The sequence below is a fragment of the Leptodactylus fuscus genome, chromosome 3 (assembly GCF_031893055.1).
Source record: "Leptodactylus fuscus isolate aLepFus1 chromosome 3, aLepFus1.hap2, whole genome shotgun sequence".
Lineage (NCBI taxonomy): Eukaryota > Metazoa > Chordata > Amphibia > Anura > Leptodactylidae > Leptodactylus > Leptodactylus fuscus.
Window position 1 is genome coordinate 232764322 of NC_134267.1, and position 18891 is coordinate 232783212.

Genomic DNA, 18891 nt, shown 5'->3' on the forward strand with positions numbered 1-18891 from the left:
ACCATGGGAGGGTCACCCAACCTGCTATGGGAATTGGAACAATGTGATTAATACTGATGTTCATTGCCTTATAAGTGTCTGGACTCCAAGAAACATTATGGAAACAGGAGTAATTAAAAACCTCATCTAGGTCAAGAGGTAGGGCTTGATAAGGCATATAGTCTTTGCAGAGACAGAGCTGTGACTACAGATCCAACAGTCCCTTGTTTTTTCCTGTTCATCCATGTTATCAGTTAATACCTGATGGTGTTTAATCAATTCATTGTCCCATTCTTTTTTTTAGAACATCATGTATCAATCTCACTGGTTGTATCCCCAGGAATAGGATCAACAATAGGTACCACATCTTTTCAGTCCTCTTCCGGGCAGGTCACCTTTTTACAGTGACTAGCATGGATCCATGTCGACTTTCCTTCTAACTTGACTGAAGTGGATGTTGTCAGAAGCACTTGGAAAGGACCATCAAACCGTGGCTCAACACTCTCACGCGTCTCTTTACCACCACCCAGTCTCCTGGCATTACGGAATGTGTTCCATCCTGAAAATAGATCAATACACTCCATGTTAGGAGTATTTAGGTTCATTACTTTCTATTTTTCTTACCTGGGGAGTTTTTGGCTGCGTGGTGTCTGGGGTGGCATCCTGGCGCTGCGGGGTTGTCCTGTCGTGAGTATTGGTGCACACCTTCTGACTTGCATGCGCGCACTGCTGGTAGGCAGCTTTATCTCCTGGTTGATTAGTCTGTCCTCCCATTTGCTCCTGGGAGGAGTGGTCTCTACTCTGTATTTAAACCCATGCCTCCCATGGTTCTGTGCTGAGTGTCGCTTTTACAGAGCTAGGCCTTAGCAGGAGGAGTAGGTGGTTATCTTGGATAGAGGAAGTTCCGTGGTTGGTTTTTGGGAGGTTTGGGTGAACGAGTTGGTTTGTGTGTTTTCCCTTCTGTGTTCACCAATCTTCCCTCTGTGTGTTATTGACTGTGTGAGTGAATTGCCTTATCCTTTGATTTCTACTCAGTTTCCCTGTGTTTGTTTCCTAGTGTAAGGTTCCTTCCCATTTTGGTTTGGGGAATCCTTTCCCACATGTTTCCTGTGTGCTGCTTGTGTTGTTAGTCAGCGCACACCCTTGTCAGTCCCTGTCAGTAGCAGCTTCACTTGTTCGTTAGGGGTGACCCCCTTTAGTCTCCAGTCCCTAGAGGTCTTATAGGGCATTCCTTCTCCCACTTCCCTCTAGGCCTACGGTATCAGTGAGAGAGGAGCTGTCGGGGTCAGGCTTAGCCTGAGTACAGCCGACCCACACCCGTGAGGCAGGGACCGGGATAGCTAGTGGGAGTAGTGCAGGGCGAGATTTCCTACTGCTATTCCTTAGCCCCGTTGCAGCTACCTGGACTGACATAACACTCCAAGCACGTTCTCATACCTTCCCATCTTTGGATAGTTAACCTGCAATCTCTGGAACAGGTACATTGGCTTCAGGGCGTGTTTCTGAGGAACCTTTACTTTTTGGCCTACGTTGTTCATGTTATGCAGGCTCGGATGTATCTGGCTGCAGCGTTGCGAAAACCTGGAGCTACCCATTGTTTCCTTACTAGGTCACTTATGGCTATTTTTGAGTGGTACACTTCGTATTGAGCTGCTTGCACCATCACTGGGAACAATACTCCCAGTAAACATACTCTCTTACGACCGGCCATCACAGCCTGTTCATATTTTTTTTTTTTTCTTTCTTGCTGTTCCCAAGGGTGAAGGGTGGGAAGTCTTCCGTAGGGAAATCATTAAAGCACAGGAACTAACAATACCTAGAAGGAAGAAAAATGGGAAGCACCTAAAAATATCAGGATGGATGACCAAAAAATTACATAACCTGCTAAAAAGGAAACATACAAAAAGTGGAAGATGGGAACTATACCTAAGGAAGAGTACACAGCAGTCTGCAGACTCTGCAAGACAAGCATCAAAGGAGCTAAGGCTGAACACGAATTGAAGCTTGCAAAAGAGGCAAAGAGTAAGGTAAAAGGATTTTGGGGATATGTTAAAAGCAAAAGAAAAGTGAAGGAGACCATTGGAGTCCTGAAGAATGACAAAGGAGAAACAGTTAACATGGTGGAACAGCAGGTGGAGCTACTAAATTCATATTTTGTATCCGTCTTCTCCCAAGAAACTAATGGAAATATCGACATTAATGGTGATGGAGATGAGGGGAAGGAGGACTCCAAGCTGATTATAAGCAAAGGTCTGGTAAGAGAGCACTTAGCCAAGTTACAGGAAACCAAGTCCCCAGGACCAGATGATTTACACCCTAGAGTCCTGAAAGAGATAGCAGAGGAAATAACAGAACCCCTTGCTATAATCTTCGGTAAGTCATAGGAAACAGGAGTGGTCCCTTTAGATTGGAAAAGGGCAAATGTTGTCCCCATCTACAAAAAGGGGAAAAGGGACGATCCAGGAAATTACAGGCCGGTAAGTCTGACCTCGATAGCAGGAAAAATCTTTGAGCAAATTGTCAAGGAACATTTACTTCGGTACCTGGATGGGAAGGCATTAATTAACCAGAGCCAGCACGGCTTTATGAACAATAAATCTTGTCAAACTAACCTGATTTCCTTCTACAACAAAATCACTGAATGGTTGGATCAAGGGAATGCCGTGGACATAGTATATCTTGACTTCAGTAAGGCATTTGATAAAGTATCACATAACCTTCTTATTGAAAAAATGATTAAGTATGGCTTTGACGAAAAATCAGTTAGGTGGATTCACAACTGGCTTAATGATCGGGCACAACGAGTAATACTAAATGGCTACACATCCAACTGGAAGAAAGTCAAAAGCGGGGTGCCGCAGGGCTCTGTTCTGGGCCCAGTACTGTTTAATATCTTTATAAATGATCTGGACGATGGAATTATTGGGGAACTCATAAAATTTGCAGATGATACGAAGATAGGAGGAATAGCCAACACTAGAGAGGAGAGAGAGTGTATTCAAAAGGACTTAGACACACTGGAACAATGGGCTGAGGCGAACAAAATGGTATTTAACAAATGCAAAGTTCTACATCTGGGTAACAGAAATGTAAAAAACATATATAGTATGGGAGGAATAGAACTAAATGCTAGCATAGGGGAAAAGGACTTGGGCATAATAGTAGATCACAAATTCAACATGAGCCAACAGTGCGGTGCTGCTGCAAAAAAGGCTAATTACATTCTGGGATGTATTAAGACAAGCATTGAATCTAGATCAAGAGAGGTCATTATTCCGCTGTACTCTTCCCTGGTCAGACCACACCTGGAATACTGTGTACAGTTCTGGGCGCCTCAATTCAAGAAAGACATCGATATATTGGAGCAAGTCCAGAGAAGAGCAACCAAAATGGTGGAAGGTCTGCAAACCATGTCCTATGAGGAGCGGCTAAAAGAACTGGGATTGTTTAGTTTGCAGAAGAGAAGGCTGAGGGGAGATTTAATAGCAGTCTACAAATATCTGAAAGGTAGTCACAGTGCAGAGGGATCTACCCTATTCTCATTAGCACAAGGAAGTACAAGAAGCAATGGGATGAAACTAAAGGGAAAGAGATACAGATTAGACATTAGGAAAAACTTTCTGACAGTGAGGGTAGTGAGAGAGTGGAATAGGCTGCCACGGGAGGTGGTGGGCGCTCCATCAATGGAAATCTTCAAGCGGAATCTGGATAAACATATAGCTGGGATGATTTAGGAAAACCTGCACTCGCAGGGGGTTGGACCCGATGGCCCTTGAGGTCCCTTCCAACTCTACCAAAAAGAAAAAAAAAAAAGAGTGTTGAGAGCTTTGGTCCAGTATGGTGATCACCTGACATGATCCCTAGGCTTACAAATGTTGACAAAATTCTTGGTACTCGATTAATGAAAGAAAAAACAACAATGGTCACAAAAATAACTTGAATCTGACCAAAGTAATAATAAATAAAAATTCTGTGAAAATGAACAAATGAAAGTCAGACTTTGTTTTTTGCTTCAGCAGAATTTTTTTTTAAAAAAAGCAAAAAACTCATGACACGGCCTGGACAGAAATGATGGTTCCCGTAATTTAAAGGGGCTCTATCAGCAGTAGAGTGGATAGACACACTTACACATATGCCCTTTGCAAGAATTATAGGGGCCGAATACTGTGTTGGGGTATTTTAATTTTTAAAAAAATATTATAAATAAAGGTTACGTTTTATCCTATTTAGTGGGGGTGCCCCCTTTTTGGAATTATAGGCTCTATCAGCAAAACCTAAAAAAGAATGATCTACTTACGGATCGTGCACGCTGGGCGGGCATTGAGGGTGTGTCTTCTTCTTCATCTACGCCTCCTCTTCCTCCGATGTCCTCGGGTCCCGTCCTCCTCCGGCGCTCGCGAACTGACATTGATTAAAAAAAAATGGCCTGGGCGCATGCGCCAAGGCCATTTTTTTTTAATCAATGTCAGTTCGCAAGCGCCGGAGTAGGACATCGCAGGAAGAGGAGGCGTGGATGAAGAAGACGGCACACCCTGAATGCCCGCCCAGCGTGCACGATGCATAAGTAGATCACATTCTTTTTTAGGGTATTATTTTAAAACGGGGGGGGGGGGGGGGTTTAATATAACATTTACGGTGCCTGAATAGCCTTTTTAAAGGCTATTCATGCATATGTGGGGCTCTATCAGCATGATTTTGCTGTTAGAGCCCCTTTGATATTTTGTTGCACAACCTTTTGAGGCAATCGCTGCAATCAAACGATTCCTGTAACTGTCAATGAGACTTCTGCACCTCTCAGTAGGTATTTTGGCCCCTCCTCATGAGCAAACTGCTCCAGTTGTTTCGGGTTTGAAGGGAGCCTTTTCCAGACGGCATGTTTCCTCAATAGGATTTGGGTAAGGGCTCATAGGAGGCCACTTCAGAATAGTCCAATGTTTTCCTCTTAGCCATTCTTGGATGTATTAGCTGTGTGTTTGGTCATTATCTTGTTACAAGACCCATGACCTGCAGCTGAGGCCAAGCTTTCTGACACTGGGCAGCACATGTCTCTCTAGAATCCCTTGATAGTCTTGAGATTTCATTGTACCCTGCACAGATTCAAGACACCCTGTGCCAGATGCAGCAAAGCAGCCCCAGAATAACAGAGCCTCCTGCATGTTTCACAGTAGGGACAGTGTTCTTTTCAAGACAGGCTTCATTGTCCTGTCTGTGAACATAGAGCTGATGTACCTTGCCAAAAAGTTTGATTTTTGTCTCATCTGTCCATAGGACATTCTCCCAGAAGCTTTGTGGCTTGTCAACAATTTTTATTTATTATTACTTTTGTCAGATTGAAGCTATTTCTGTGACCATTGCAGGTTTTTCTTTCAATAGATGAGGGGGACCAACAATTTTGTCCACGCGTGTCTATGCAGCTAGTTTGGCGGCAGCATCCGCCTTAGTCCAAATGTGGACCATGGTAGCCATCAGTCCCTCTGGGAGAAGTTGGTTATATAAGAAAGAAATCATAGAGGAGTATAAAAAAGCAAGGGAAACAGTTTGACACAAGTAGTCAAATAGCTCTGGTACCCAAGGAAGAGGTTGGGGGAAAGTGGTTTTAGAGCGGACCCACATGAGAGCATTTGGGTGCATAGGAGGGTGCATAGGAGAAGCCAAAGCTTCTCCAAATCCACCCACCTCATATATGCCTGTAGAACTGCCAAAAATTGGATGTACTGGATGTGGCTCACCCAGTAATAATGAAGAACAGGTGGGATCACCACCAGCTCCCCAATCCCCTTCCCAGCCAGCATCACCGACCAAGGAAGCCAGTGACATTTAGCATTCCAGATAGATTTACGTAGCTACAAAAGGCTATATTTAACTTTGAGAGATGTCCAGCTACTATAAGTGTCCCAAAATAATTCAGAAGTTTCTATAAGAGGATAATTTTTACTGCCAATATATGCCCGAAAAGGGGTACCATATGTACAAGGGTGTCCATCCATCTAAAAATGGTCCTAAACTCACAGAATAGTCGGGACAGTTCACACAGTACAGAGTCTTGATTAACCCCATAAAGTAAAGCTTCAGCTTTCTGCTGCAAATTCCACACAGCTTAAAATTTAGAGAGGAATTCAGTAGTGAAAGGGATCCCATCATTCAGATGAGATTTTTTCTAAGTACCATGTCGGAATAGCCTTAAGAAAGGCTATTCTTCTCCTACCTTTCGTTGTCTTCTCCGTGCAGCCATTCGCCTACAATACCGGTTCTTGTCAGCATATAAATTAGCTCTCTCGCAGCACTGGGGGCGGGCCCCAGCACTCACGTTCAGAATAAGCGGCGTCTAAAGCAGCTCCATTCATTTCTATGGGAGCCGGCATACGAGCGCTCCCCATAGAAATGAATGGGCTGCTTCTTTCACTCCGTGCAGTCCCATTGAAGTGAATGGGGAGTGCCGGCGTGTACGCTCCGGCATGAGCAGAGCTTGCCGTATACGCCGGCACTCCCCATTCACTTCAATGGGACTGCACGGAGTGAAAGAAGCAGCCCATTCATTTCTATGGGGAGTGGTCGTATCCCCGCTCCCATAGAAATGAATGGAGCTGCTTTAGACGCCGCTTATTCTGAACGTGTTTTACGTTCAGAATAAGCTAGCGTTTACTCAGTGTGAATGCACCCTAAGGGAGTGTAAGAGGCTCCAGCTACCAGCATATCTAGAACTACAACTCCCAGCATGCCCAGCCTGTGATATCTGAGAACTACAACTCCTAGGGTCGTCTAGATACAAGAGCTCCGCCCCCTTCTGTCACATGACCCCTCATCACAGCACTTAGTCGCTTCACGGCTAAGCTCCGCCCACTGTGCTGGTCATGTGATGGTGACATCACCAAAGGCGCTTTAGTCACTAATTCGTCTTGTCACTGCTGAGCTCCTCCCCCTATTGTCCTGATCACATGACGGTGACGTCACCACAGGTCCTTCAGCTATGGCAGTGCAGTAGATACAGAGCAGGTCCTGGTCAGGTGGTCACTGATGTTGTGCTGTTCTCTCTGGTATCAGCCAGCAGCAGATTCACCGTTATATAGAAGAGATAGAGAGAGAGGAAAACGTAACACAACGTCTGGTGTGACCTCAGCCCTAAGGTAAGATGATGGGGGAGGGTTTTGTTGCATTGTCTGCTCCACCCATAATGCCTTGCAAACAGCTCTAGTGACTGAGGACAGCAAGTCCTGGGGGGCTACAGGGCTAAGGTCACTGGTGACTCAGTATGTAAAGCCTAGGTGCCCATGTCATGGGGAAGATTAGAGACATGGGGGTCTTTGTCCTTAGTCATGATTCTTTAATGGTTAATACACAAATATTACAGTGTGGGGATTGCAATTTGTGGTTTTCTGGCAGAGCCGGGCAATTAATTTGATTAATTTGCCCAAAAGAGACCTAAGTGAATAGTCCAATAGATTAATTCAGATCTTAAAGGGGACCCTACACCACCGCCACCAAATCTAGTCCTTAGCCTCTGTTAGAGAGGACCTTCCACCTCCTGGGGCACGTGCAGTTTAATACACCGTTAGAAAGTGTGCCACTTTGAGGAGGGGCGGTCCTGGCTGACTGTCAGAAACACCCTCCTGACAGTAAAGAGCTACGGTACCGGCACCGATAGCTCTTCACCGGGGGCACAGAACGTGAAAGCCGATTTCAGCGCCTTGTCGGCTTTCTAGCGGTATATTACACCGCATGTGCCCCAGGAGGTGGAAGGGTCCTCTTTAATAGTCTCTAATCCACTGATTCCAGCAAAGTTGGAATTTTATCTCTAACCCACTCCTTTCCCGAGCAACAAGTGCAGTTAGTTTTGGTCCCTGTCAGGCTATTTAAGCTCTGTAATGGCAGGAGGGGGTGTGTGGCTCAAAGCTCCAATCACACACTGCCAGGTTCAAAGCTTAGAGTCACACCCCATTGCCTGCTCTTGCCTAATGCCGCCCTCCTGATGGTACAGAGTCTAGTATATCAGTAATAGAGATGAGCGAACACTGTTCGGATCAGCCGTTCCGAACAGCACGCTCCCATAGAAATTAATGGAAGCGACCGGCCACCAGCAAAGTGTACGTGCCAGGTGCTTCCATTCATTTCTATGGGAGCGTGCTGTTCGGAACGGCTGATCCGAACAGTGTTCGCTCATCTCTAATCAGGAACTAAAACTAACAGTATTGATTGTTGGGGAATGGTGGGGGCTAGAGAAAAAAAATTCCAACTGTGCCGGAATCAGTGGAGCAGCGATTATTAACACATGCTAGGAACTGGAGGTGGTGAAAGGTCCTCTTTAAAATGCTGATGCCACACTTATCTTAAAGAAAAAACATTCTGACCTGTCCCCAGTGCTCCGTTGTCTCCCAGTGCGATCCGATAATGCAGCTCACTGATTGGACACGGGAAGACACTACCTATAATGTTCCCGGGTCTTTTCCTAAGGCTGCTGATTGACCTCAGTGGAAGGGACATGGGACCTCACAGTCGGTGAGGACTTCTGGCAGAAGAAGACAGCAGAGCAGCATGACTGGGCCGCACTGGGAGCCACCGAGGACAGGTGAATATAAAAAAAACTTAGCTGGACAATCTCTTTAAGTAATGCCAATGTGCTGTCCTGCTCTGCCACATTCTGGTTTCTTCAATGAACATTCTTTGAAAGTGTTCAATGGCAGGAAACAAGTTAATAATCTCTAATCAGTTAACCCATACCCAACATATGGTCAAGCTTACCACTCCACAAGACCATGGCAGCCAACTGGTTAATATAACAATCAGGAGCCTTCGGAAAGCTCCCATACCTGTCATAGTAATATAATTATTGAGGCCTTTATAGGGTTACAGTTTATGGTACAAGTTGTCATTATTTAGTGCTCATTGTAATCTCAGAGGTTTCCATAACGCACCGCTATACAGTGATGTGCACATGTATGGCGACCTCTGTTCATAGTCCACCTGGATGCAACAGCAGGGAACCCTTCCCCATTCTTCATAATGGGTTTTCAAGAGTTGGGAGCCCCATTTATAAGACACTTATGGCATGTCCTGTATGTTGTGCTCTATATGATTTAGGGCCTTCCATACATCTCCGGTGCCAACAATAGAAGCCTCCATCGGATCCAATTGTCTCACATTCTCATCCTGAATTACCTTCCAAGAATGGACAAAGACTGGAATAAAGTTACCAAACGAATATTAAACTTCACCTTGGAGATCATCTACCTGCTGACCGGAGAGGTAAACGTTCTATATCTCTGTACTGTATTATTTACCAAGAAACACAAGGAAGAGAAAATCCAGAATAGACAAGTAGGAGCGTTGTAATGAGAAGGAAGAAGAGCGTCAGATGGGAGGAGTGTGGCCTGGAGGAGAGGATTTTGGCTGTTAGTCATCTATGTTTCTATATAGATAAATGTAGGGCTGTGCAATTAATCAAAAAATAATTGAAAATTAACTCAATCAATCTGTACTTGCTCACATCGACTGATCTGCGTCAATGTATCCTGTTTCACTACTATTGGCTGAAAAATGTAACTGTGCGCTACCCAATCAGGATTGTTGACAGGAGAATGACCAAAACCAAAATTCAATGGCCTATAAATAGGGGGCATAAGTGTCCTAAATGAATCCTTCATTAACCACTTCAGTACCGGGCCAATTTGTGCCCCAGGACCAGACACATTTTAGGTTTATTTTGTATGTGCGGTTTTGAGGTCTGTAACATTTTTCTCTTATGTCTGGCTTTATTTTTATGTTGTTTTTATTTTCAAATGTGTTTTAATTTTTTTTATATCCAGGAAAATATAAACAAAATAGGAGGGAAATTGTGTCTGGTTTTCAATTTATTATTTATTTTTTATTTAATAACACAAAGTGTCACTGAAAAACTTTATAATATAGGTTTTACTCTCCGTTACGGTAATTTTTATTTTGTATGGTGTCGTCGGGGGTGGGGCTATAACCTTTGGGGACATCCGATCACTTTTTTTTTTTTGTACTTGAGGCTGATTTCTCCTATAACTGGGGCTGCTACATTTAACCCCAGATGCAGGAGGAATCCAGCCTCCTGCACACTGTATACACAGCTTACTGAGCTGATCTGGGGTCCTGTAGGACCCAGCAGCTCTCGTAAGACGCTGCTCCCGGTGGATCACGTGTCCGCCGGGTCAGAGGGCAGCTGAATTATGGCAGCGTCCATAGCTGTGTATACAGCGCTCACTGAGCGCTGTATACACAGCAATCCGAGATGGCAGGGGAGGTAATAAATCTTCCCTGCCATCTCTCTGGGAGCTCCGGCTGAAGTTACAGCCGGCTCCCAGCTTCAGTAGCTGCACGATCTTGTGCAGCTGCTGTGTTCTGACTGGACGTACCGGTACGTCCTGTCAGTACAAGGTAACCACTTCCTGTACGTATATAGTCTATGGGCGGTCCGGAAGTGGTTAAGCATAATCGAGGTAAAATGGTCAATTAATTGTGATTTTAGTTTGGGTCATAATCGCCCAGCCTTAGGGTGATGGCAGAAGGGAGAGTACAGGGTCCATCTCGTCTGACCACATATTATATACCTGTATCTTATCTGAGGATAGATATACGGCTCTCCCGGATTACAGACACTTTCTGTAGATTTCCTAACCACGTCTACTGGAGGTTTCTTCATCTCTACGACTCTTTCAGTGAAATAATAGTTCCTGCCGATCCCCACTTCTCTCCCTAACAATAATGTCAGATTGTGCCCTCTTGTTCTTGTGTTTAGTTCCTTCCCTCCTGTAACATATGTAAAGGTTTCAGCACTAATACACTACAATGACCTCAATATAAACCCAAGGATAGTAGAATAAAATAACCCGCAATTATGTGTAAGGATATTACAGACACAAGTATCACAGGCATAAAAAAATCATTGAGAACACGTGACGGAGGAGAAGGAGGCCGGTACACAGTGTAATGTTTAGAGAGACATGTCCTCAGATATGTGTGGCAAGTCTATGGAAGAACATTGTGGGAAGGGGGAGGTTATTCCTCGCTGACCAGCGATGACACTAGGCTGTGAGGCCCACCCCTCTGACAGTGGAGAGATATCGGTGCCGAAACTAACTGCACTGATTTCTCCATCATCGTGGAGCGTATCGGGAAAGGCTTTCTAGTGGTATGTAATACTGCACGTCTCTGAGTACGTGAAAGGTCCTTCTTAAAGTGCTACAATAAAGCTGTACAATATATAACGTGAAGAGAAACAAAAATACTTCATACCAGGTAAGGGGGGGGGGGGGCGAGGGCGCGTTTAGGTAGTTAGGAGGGAGCCGGGGACACAGCAGCGGGGTGTGGGAGAAGCCCATGGCGGCCGCAAAGAAAGGGGCGTCGGGGACAACGTGCAGCGCAAGGGTGGGGGGTTGCGGATGAAGTCGCGGGTACAGCTAGTATGGAATAAAGAGATTGTGGTCACTTGGGCTATTGGATATACAGAAAGTTCTACAAGTCTCACTTGATTATCGAGGGGTGGGGGGGAAGCATTTTATAGACCACAATTTGGCACCAACTTTGTATCTCATTTGGCACTAGTCATATTTCATTACAGACGAGGACTCCAGAACTGACTCCAGTATTCCAGATGTCATCCTGCTCTAGTGAGATCGCAATGTTCAATAAGCTAAGTGTCTCTCTCCATGCACAGGAATACGCAGCGGTGAAGAAGACATCGGGTGACTGTGTGACTCCCAGCAGCCATGTCCATGAGTCAGGAGGACGGAGCAGGAGCCACAGCCCCATCACAGACCCTCCCCCGCACTCACCGATACAGGAGCAGAAGATCCTAGAACTGACCAACAAGATCACTGAGCTGCTGACTGGAGAGGTGAGCACTGCTGGGAATGCTGGGACGTTATACAGTAACACCATGGAGGGGTCGGGGGATGACCGTATCATTGTGTTGTCAGGTTCCTATAAGGTGTCAGGATGTCACTGTCTATTTCTCTATGGAGGAGTGGGAGTATTTAGAAGGACACAAGGACCTGTACAAGGACGCCATGATTGAAAACGACCAGCAGTGTACATCAGAAGGTGAGAAGAGATATCTTTTTACATATTGTTACAGGCACAGGCCGGCACTGGTGGCCATGTTGAAGCACTTATCCCATCATGTGCACTATATAGATATATATATTCGTCTCCTACCTTTCGTCATCTTCTCTGCACTGCCATTCGCCTACAATCCCGGTTCTTGTTGGTATGTAAATTTGCTCTCTCGCAGCACTGGGGGCGGGCCTCAGCGCTCAGACAGAACTGGGGGCATCCCCAATGCTGCGAGAGAACTCTATCCAGCACCGCCTCCTCTTCTTCAGCAGTGTCATATTCAGCCTCTTCTTCTGGTGGTGGCTTGTATCTTCTAAGGCCTTTGGCATTGAGCAGAGCAGACTGCGCGTGCCCATAGGCCTCAAGAAAATGGCCGCTTGCATAGTATTGTAAGCCTGCAGTCTGCTCTGCCTAAGGTCTAGAAGTAAGAATACACCGCCGGAAGAAGAGAATGAAGAGGCCGTTCCTGATGAAGATGGAGGCGGCGCTGGAGAGAGTTCTCTCGCAGCATTGCCCCCCCCCTAGTGCTGTGAGAGAGCTAATTTGCATACCGAGAGAAACCGAGATTGTAGGCGAACGGCGGCACAGAGAAGACCACGAAAGGTAGGAGACAAATAGCCTTTCCTAAGGCTATTCCGACGTGGTATTTAGAAAAAATGTCGTCTGAATGATCGGATCCCTTTAAAGCATCTCAAAGTTATTACCACAGAACTTTTAGGCTGTTTTCTTAGGGGTCTCTCCCACTGAGTTCAAGCATATTATGCTTTTATTTTTTGGGTTTTGAATCTAAAAATACCCTTAGGGTTCGTTCACACGTGGCAAGAGGGGGCGGATTTTGGCACTGAATCCACGTCAGAATCCGCCCTCTCACAATAGAGGTCTGTGTAGACCACTAGCTTACTTTTTTCTGTGAGCGGCATGTTCCCGCTCATGGAAAAAAGAAGCGAGCTGCCCTTTCTTCAGTTAGATTCCACGGCTCATTCAGCCGCGGCATCCGCCTCCCAGCAGCATCCTCCAGTCTAGGCCCATTCATTTGGGCCTACTCCGGAGCGAGAAGCCGCAACTGTCGGAAGCCGGGGCAGGCGCATTTTGGCCCTATTCTGACGCAGGAATCAGGACCAAAATACATCATATCGTGCCCTTTGTGAACTAGCCCTTATACTTCTTCTTACTGCATCCAATTCTAGCTTTGAATAAAATAAATAAACAGTATTAAAAAAAACACAAATGTTTCCATCCTATTAGAAAGGTTATAAATTTTCTAATTTCTTATTTTAATGCTGAAATCTGTGTTTGATCCTAACAGAAAATTCCAGTAAGAACTTTGAGGAAAACTTCCTACCACCGCTAAATTGTAAAGTAGAAGATGAAGATATCATGGAGCACTATTCAGAAGAAAATGTAATTACCCTTAATTTTCCTCCAGAATCATGTGATCCCCCAAATCACGAGGAATCTTCTCCTGACCAATCACAGTTTGTGCCCATCAATACAGATCACACAGGGGGTGATAGGTTTCAATGTGGTGAATGTGGAGAAGAGTTTACAAAAAGCTCAGATCTTTCCATACATAGAAGAATTCACACAGGGGAGAAACCACACGTCTGCCCCGATTGTGGGAAATGTTTTACATATAAGTCTCTTCTTCTTAAACATCAGATAAGTCACACAGGGCAGAAACCATTTCATTGCTCAGAATGTGGGAAGAGCTTTAGAGATAAGTCACATCTCATTAAACATCAGGTACGTCACACAGGAGAGAAGCCATTCTCATGTTCAGAATGTGGGATGTGTTTTAGTGATAAATCAAATCTTGCAATACATGAGAGAATTCACACAGGGGAGAAGCCATATGTATGTTCAGAATGCGGAAAATGTTTTACACAGAGATCGACTCTTGTGAAACATCAGAGAATTCACACAGGCGAGAAGCCATATTCATGCTCCGAATGCGGAAGACGTTTTAGAGGGAAATCTACGCTTGTCAGACATGAGAGAATTCATACGGGGGAGAAGCCATTTTCCTGCTTAGAATGTGGGAAATGTTTTCCAGATAAACCAAGTTTTAAGAAACATAAAAAAATTCACACTGGAGAGAGGCCATTTTCATGTTCAGAATGTGGGAAGTGTTTTATAGAGAAATCTAATCTGATCACCCATCAGGGAATGCACACGGGGGAGAAGCCATTTTCCTGCTCAGTATGTGGGAAATGTTTTAGAGGGAAATCAACGCTTGTTAGACATACCAGAACCCACACAGGAGAGAAGCCATTTTCGTGCTCAGTGTGTGGGAAATGTTTCGCAGATAAAACAGCCATCGATAAACATATGAAAATTCACACAGGCGAGAAACCCTATTCGTGTTCAGTATGTGGGAAACGTTTTATAGAGAAATCAAACCTTATTACGCATGAGAGAATTCACACAGGAGAGAAGCCATATTCATGTTCTGAATGTGGGAAATGCTTTACAGAGAAATCAAAGCTTCTCGTCCATGAGAGAAGTCACACGGGGGAGAAACCATTTTCATGTGCAGAATGTGGAAAATGTTATTCGGATAAATCAAGTTTCGTTAAACATAAGAAACTTCACACCGGGGAGAGGCCATTTTCTTGTTCACAGTGCGGGAAATGTTTTATAGAGAAGTCAAAGCTTGCTAGGCACGAGAGAATTCACACAAGAGAGAGGCCATTTCCATGTCCAGAATGTGGGATTTGTTTTACAACAAAATCCGAACTTGCGGATCATCAGATAATTCACTCGGGAATAAGGTGTTGTGATGCTGTATATTTGGAAAATGTTTCATAAGGAAATTCTAAGTGTGCTGGAATCGGCGGACCAGCGCCTACTAGCAGATGCTTGGAACTTGAGTTGGTGGAAGTGGTGAAAGGTTCCTGTTAGGCATAGTTCACACAGAGTTTTGGGCGGGTGGAAAAAATCTGCTGGAATTAGGAAACTGTATTTTTGACGCGGTGTTTGGCATGATGCGGTTTTCGTCTAGCACATTATATGGGCTGTGGGGAATCGCTCAGGTAGATGCTCGGTAGCAGTGCAGGAAACAAGGACACAGAGACTGGGTTGCACTTAAGTTCAGTATTTATTCACTTCTTGTGCATTAACTGCCTTTGGAGAGGCACAAACAAAACAAAAACCTTCTCGGCTGAGAACTAACTAAACATAAGAAACTTTTCCCTTGATTGTACAGGAGCCTGGCTACCAGACTAGTGCCTTGGCAACAACAATGGGTGGCACAGCACCTGCTTTGTAGGTTCGGTCTGGACAGGTCAGCTCTGTCAGTGTGGTGCCACCCTCCTAGTCTTCACACACAGACTAATATTAGGTTGTGATTACACAGCTGACCTCCCTGGTGTGGGTCTTTACCAAAAACCCTTTTGCTGCCTGGCTGGAACATACCTGTCTTCCCAGACCACACCCTTCACTCTCACAGGACCTGGAAACTTCTCTTTAAAAAAAACTAGCTATTTTTGCAAAAAAACAGCGTCGTGTTTTTTCCGCTTCCCATTGACTTCAATGTGTTTTTCCAGACAGAATGTGCCTGAAGATAGGTCATATTGCTTTTTTTTTTTTTTTTTTTCCCGCTAGCAGAAAAAAAACTGCTAGTGACTCCCATTAAAATGAATGGGAAGCAGTTTTGGAGGTGTATTCTGTGTCAAAATCCGCCTGCAAAAAACTCTGTGTGAACTGATCCTTAAAGGGAACACTAAACCACCCACAGTTCCATGTGGGCCAGAGTTTGTATCCAAGATAGCTCTATTGTGAAGTTGTCCTGGAACCACCATGTGACTCTAGTGCTCCTGGCGCCTGCACTCTTCAAGTCAACTCCCATTAAAATGAATGGGAAGCAGTTTTGGAGGTGTATTCTGTGTCAAAATCCGCCTGCAAAAAACTCTGTGTGAACTGATCCTTAAAGGGAACACTAAACCACCCACAGTTCCATGTGGGCCAGAGTTTGTATCCAAGATAGCTCTATTGTGAAGTTGTCCTGGAACCACCATGTGACTCTAGTGCTCCTGGCGCCTGCACTCTTCAGAGAAGCCAGGCATGTTCACTCCATTATCACTGCGCATGTGCCCGAGGTCAGGCGCATGCGCATTGAAGACAAGGTCTTCTCTGGCTTCACTGAACAGTGGAGTCGACAAGAAGAGTCCAGTACTCACTCACTGGGTGAGTATAAAAGTTTTTAATGTGGGAACGGATTGTGTTATAACAGATCTATTTGGAAAACTGATCACCTGGTCCATAAGGACCTGAGGGTGGTTTGATGTCTCAATTCAGACGTCTCTAATATGGCTTCAGCACTAGAGTCCTCCTTGCTGTAGACCTGACTTGTAACCATGATTTTAACCATGATTGTGTTAGATTTACCCATCACCTGTAGACCGGATTTACATGACCTTTAGGCTGCCGTCACATGGCGTTTACGCTCCGCTCATTCTGAACGTAAACTCATTCAGAGTGAGCGGCGTTAAAACAGATCCCATTGACTTCAATGGGCGTCGGCATACACGCGTATCACATTGAAAGCAATAGTTAAAAAAAGCCTCCCATTGATTTCAATGGGGAATGCGCGTATGCCGGCACTCATTCAAGTCAATGGGATCTGTTTTGACGCTGCTCACTCTGAAGGAGTTTACGTTCAGAATGAGCGGAGCGTAAACTCCGTGTGCAGGCTCTCTTACTTGAAACTCCAGACACTGTTTCTTGATACTGTCAAAGATAAAAAATTTTTTAAAAAAACCTCATTTGTGTCAAATCATTTATTCAAATTTGAAGTCAAAATTTGAGGTTTTTCTTGTAACATTTTATCCTGAGGAAAAAAGAAATATCTATGACTTTCTTTTAATAAACTAATGAAAAATTTTTTTGGCTTTTTTTACTTTTTTTTTTTTTTTATTCTGTTCAATCAAAAATTGATATGTCTGCATATGTTAAAAACAAAAAAACTGACATGGTGCTGTCCGCTGATTTTATATGGAATCTGCAGCAAACTGCAATACAGATGTAAACCTAGCCTGAGACGCTTTTCCAGCTTGACCTAAAAGGGGCACAGTTTCAGAGAAAATGGGTGTGGCCTAAGTTGTGATCGGTAATAGGAGGTGTCTAGAGATGAGTGAACACTGTTCGGATCAGCCGTTCCGAACAGCACGCTCCCATAGAAATGAATGGAAGCACCTGGCACGTACACTTTGCCGGTCGCCGTGCCAGGTGCTTCCATTCATTTCTATGGGAGCGTGCTGTTCGGAACGACTGATCCGAACAGTGTTCTCTCATCTCTAGAGGTGTCTAAACAGTCCAAGAACACGCCATTTTTATCAAGCACTTTAAGACTGTCTATTGTGAGTACACTAGATTTCAGACCAATGATCCTCAACCAGGGTGCTGTAGAGACCCCCTAGGGGTGCTGAGACAATCCAGTGAGGAAATGGCCGCGTACCTCCTTTTAACTATATCTGTATCCTTAGGATGCCTATGCAGTTGAATAGAACGACACGGAGGATGGGTAAGTGGTGGTTGTTTTTTTATTTATATATCACAACTACATTGTGGGGCCACAGAGAGAGACTGTGACTACTGGACACCATTCGTTGTCAGGGGGCCACTGGTAGACTTTATTACTTGTTAGGGGGCCAGTGGGGGCCATTATTAGGTTCTGAGGTCCTCTGTTACTAGATGAGCGAATAGTATTCAAAACTAGAGTTTCCAATACCTCGCTCCCATAGGAATGCATGGGAGAGGTCGTACAGCAAGGGGTTAAGTGACGGCTGCTTAACCCCTTGCAGTACAGAAATGTTGCATTTTTGGAAATCGCAGCATGTCAATTAGACCTACGGAAATGCCGGCGGTTTCCCTATAGGTATAATTGAAACAGAAAGCACTGTGGGAAAAACCAATGCATTTCCACGTGGCGCTTTTTCGCTGTAGATTGCTAGGTGGGGGTCTTAGACCATATTAGTAAATCTCCGCCCCCCAGTTCGTAGTTTTAGATATATTAAGAAATCCATCATATGGACCAAGACTCATTTTCCAAAGTGCCAAATAAAAAATCTTTCTCCATTGCTCGGTTGGGCAATCATTATGGGATATCGGAAAACATTACAGGGAGGAGGTATAAAAGGAGAGGAACTATAACTCCCAGAATGTTCAAACTGTTAGGCCCCTTCTACACGACCATATGTAAGTCGCCAGCCATGATTGAACCGGCTGTGCTTCCGTGGCCCCATTCAATGGAGTCATGGAGTCACCAAAACCAGACAGGAACAGCGCATGTCTTGAGTTTTGCAGCATAGACTGTTGGCCCCCACTTGGACCCATGGAAATCGCGGTACTCTGCATGGGCCCATACAAATGTATAGGTCAGTGTGCAATATGGGAAAACCACATGAGGGGGAAGACGTAAGAACTACAATTCTCAGCATGTCCAGACTGTTACGATGGATTATTGAAAAAAAAGAAAAATTATTCGGAAAACATATAAGAAGACAACTACAACTCACAGCATGTCCCAAACATTATTTAATCATTAGTAAGCGTGGATATGAGGAGAGAACTACAATGTCCATCGTTATCTCAGTTCTCGTCCTGTTCCTCAAAAATCCACACGGAATGGGAGCAGTGCTCCGCCCCTTCTGTCACATGACCATTGCTGAGCCCCACCCCCTCATGTGACTGATCACATGATGTGAGATTACCACAGGTTTGTCACTGATGTTGTGCCGTTCTCTCTGTTATTAGTCGGCAGTAGATTTCACATTATATTATATGGAGCATTTATAGGCTGTAACAGAACTCTGTGTGTGAATGACGCCCTAAGGTAAGCTG

The 18891-nt window shown here is 44.7% G+C and overlaps 1 protein-coding gene across 1 annotated transcript in view; it reads left to right on the forward strand.

Annotated features, from left to right (window-relative positions):
• The window catches only part of LOC142198606 (uncharacterized), a 200701-nt gene that overhangs the window by 126326 nt on the left and 55484 nt on the right, over positions 1–18891 (forward strand). Inside the window, 2 exon segments of the mRNA XM_075269633.1 lie at positions 13358–14086; positions 14168–14749. Coding sequence (XP_075125734.1) covers positions 13358–14086; positions 14168–14749 — 1311 coding nt within the window.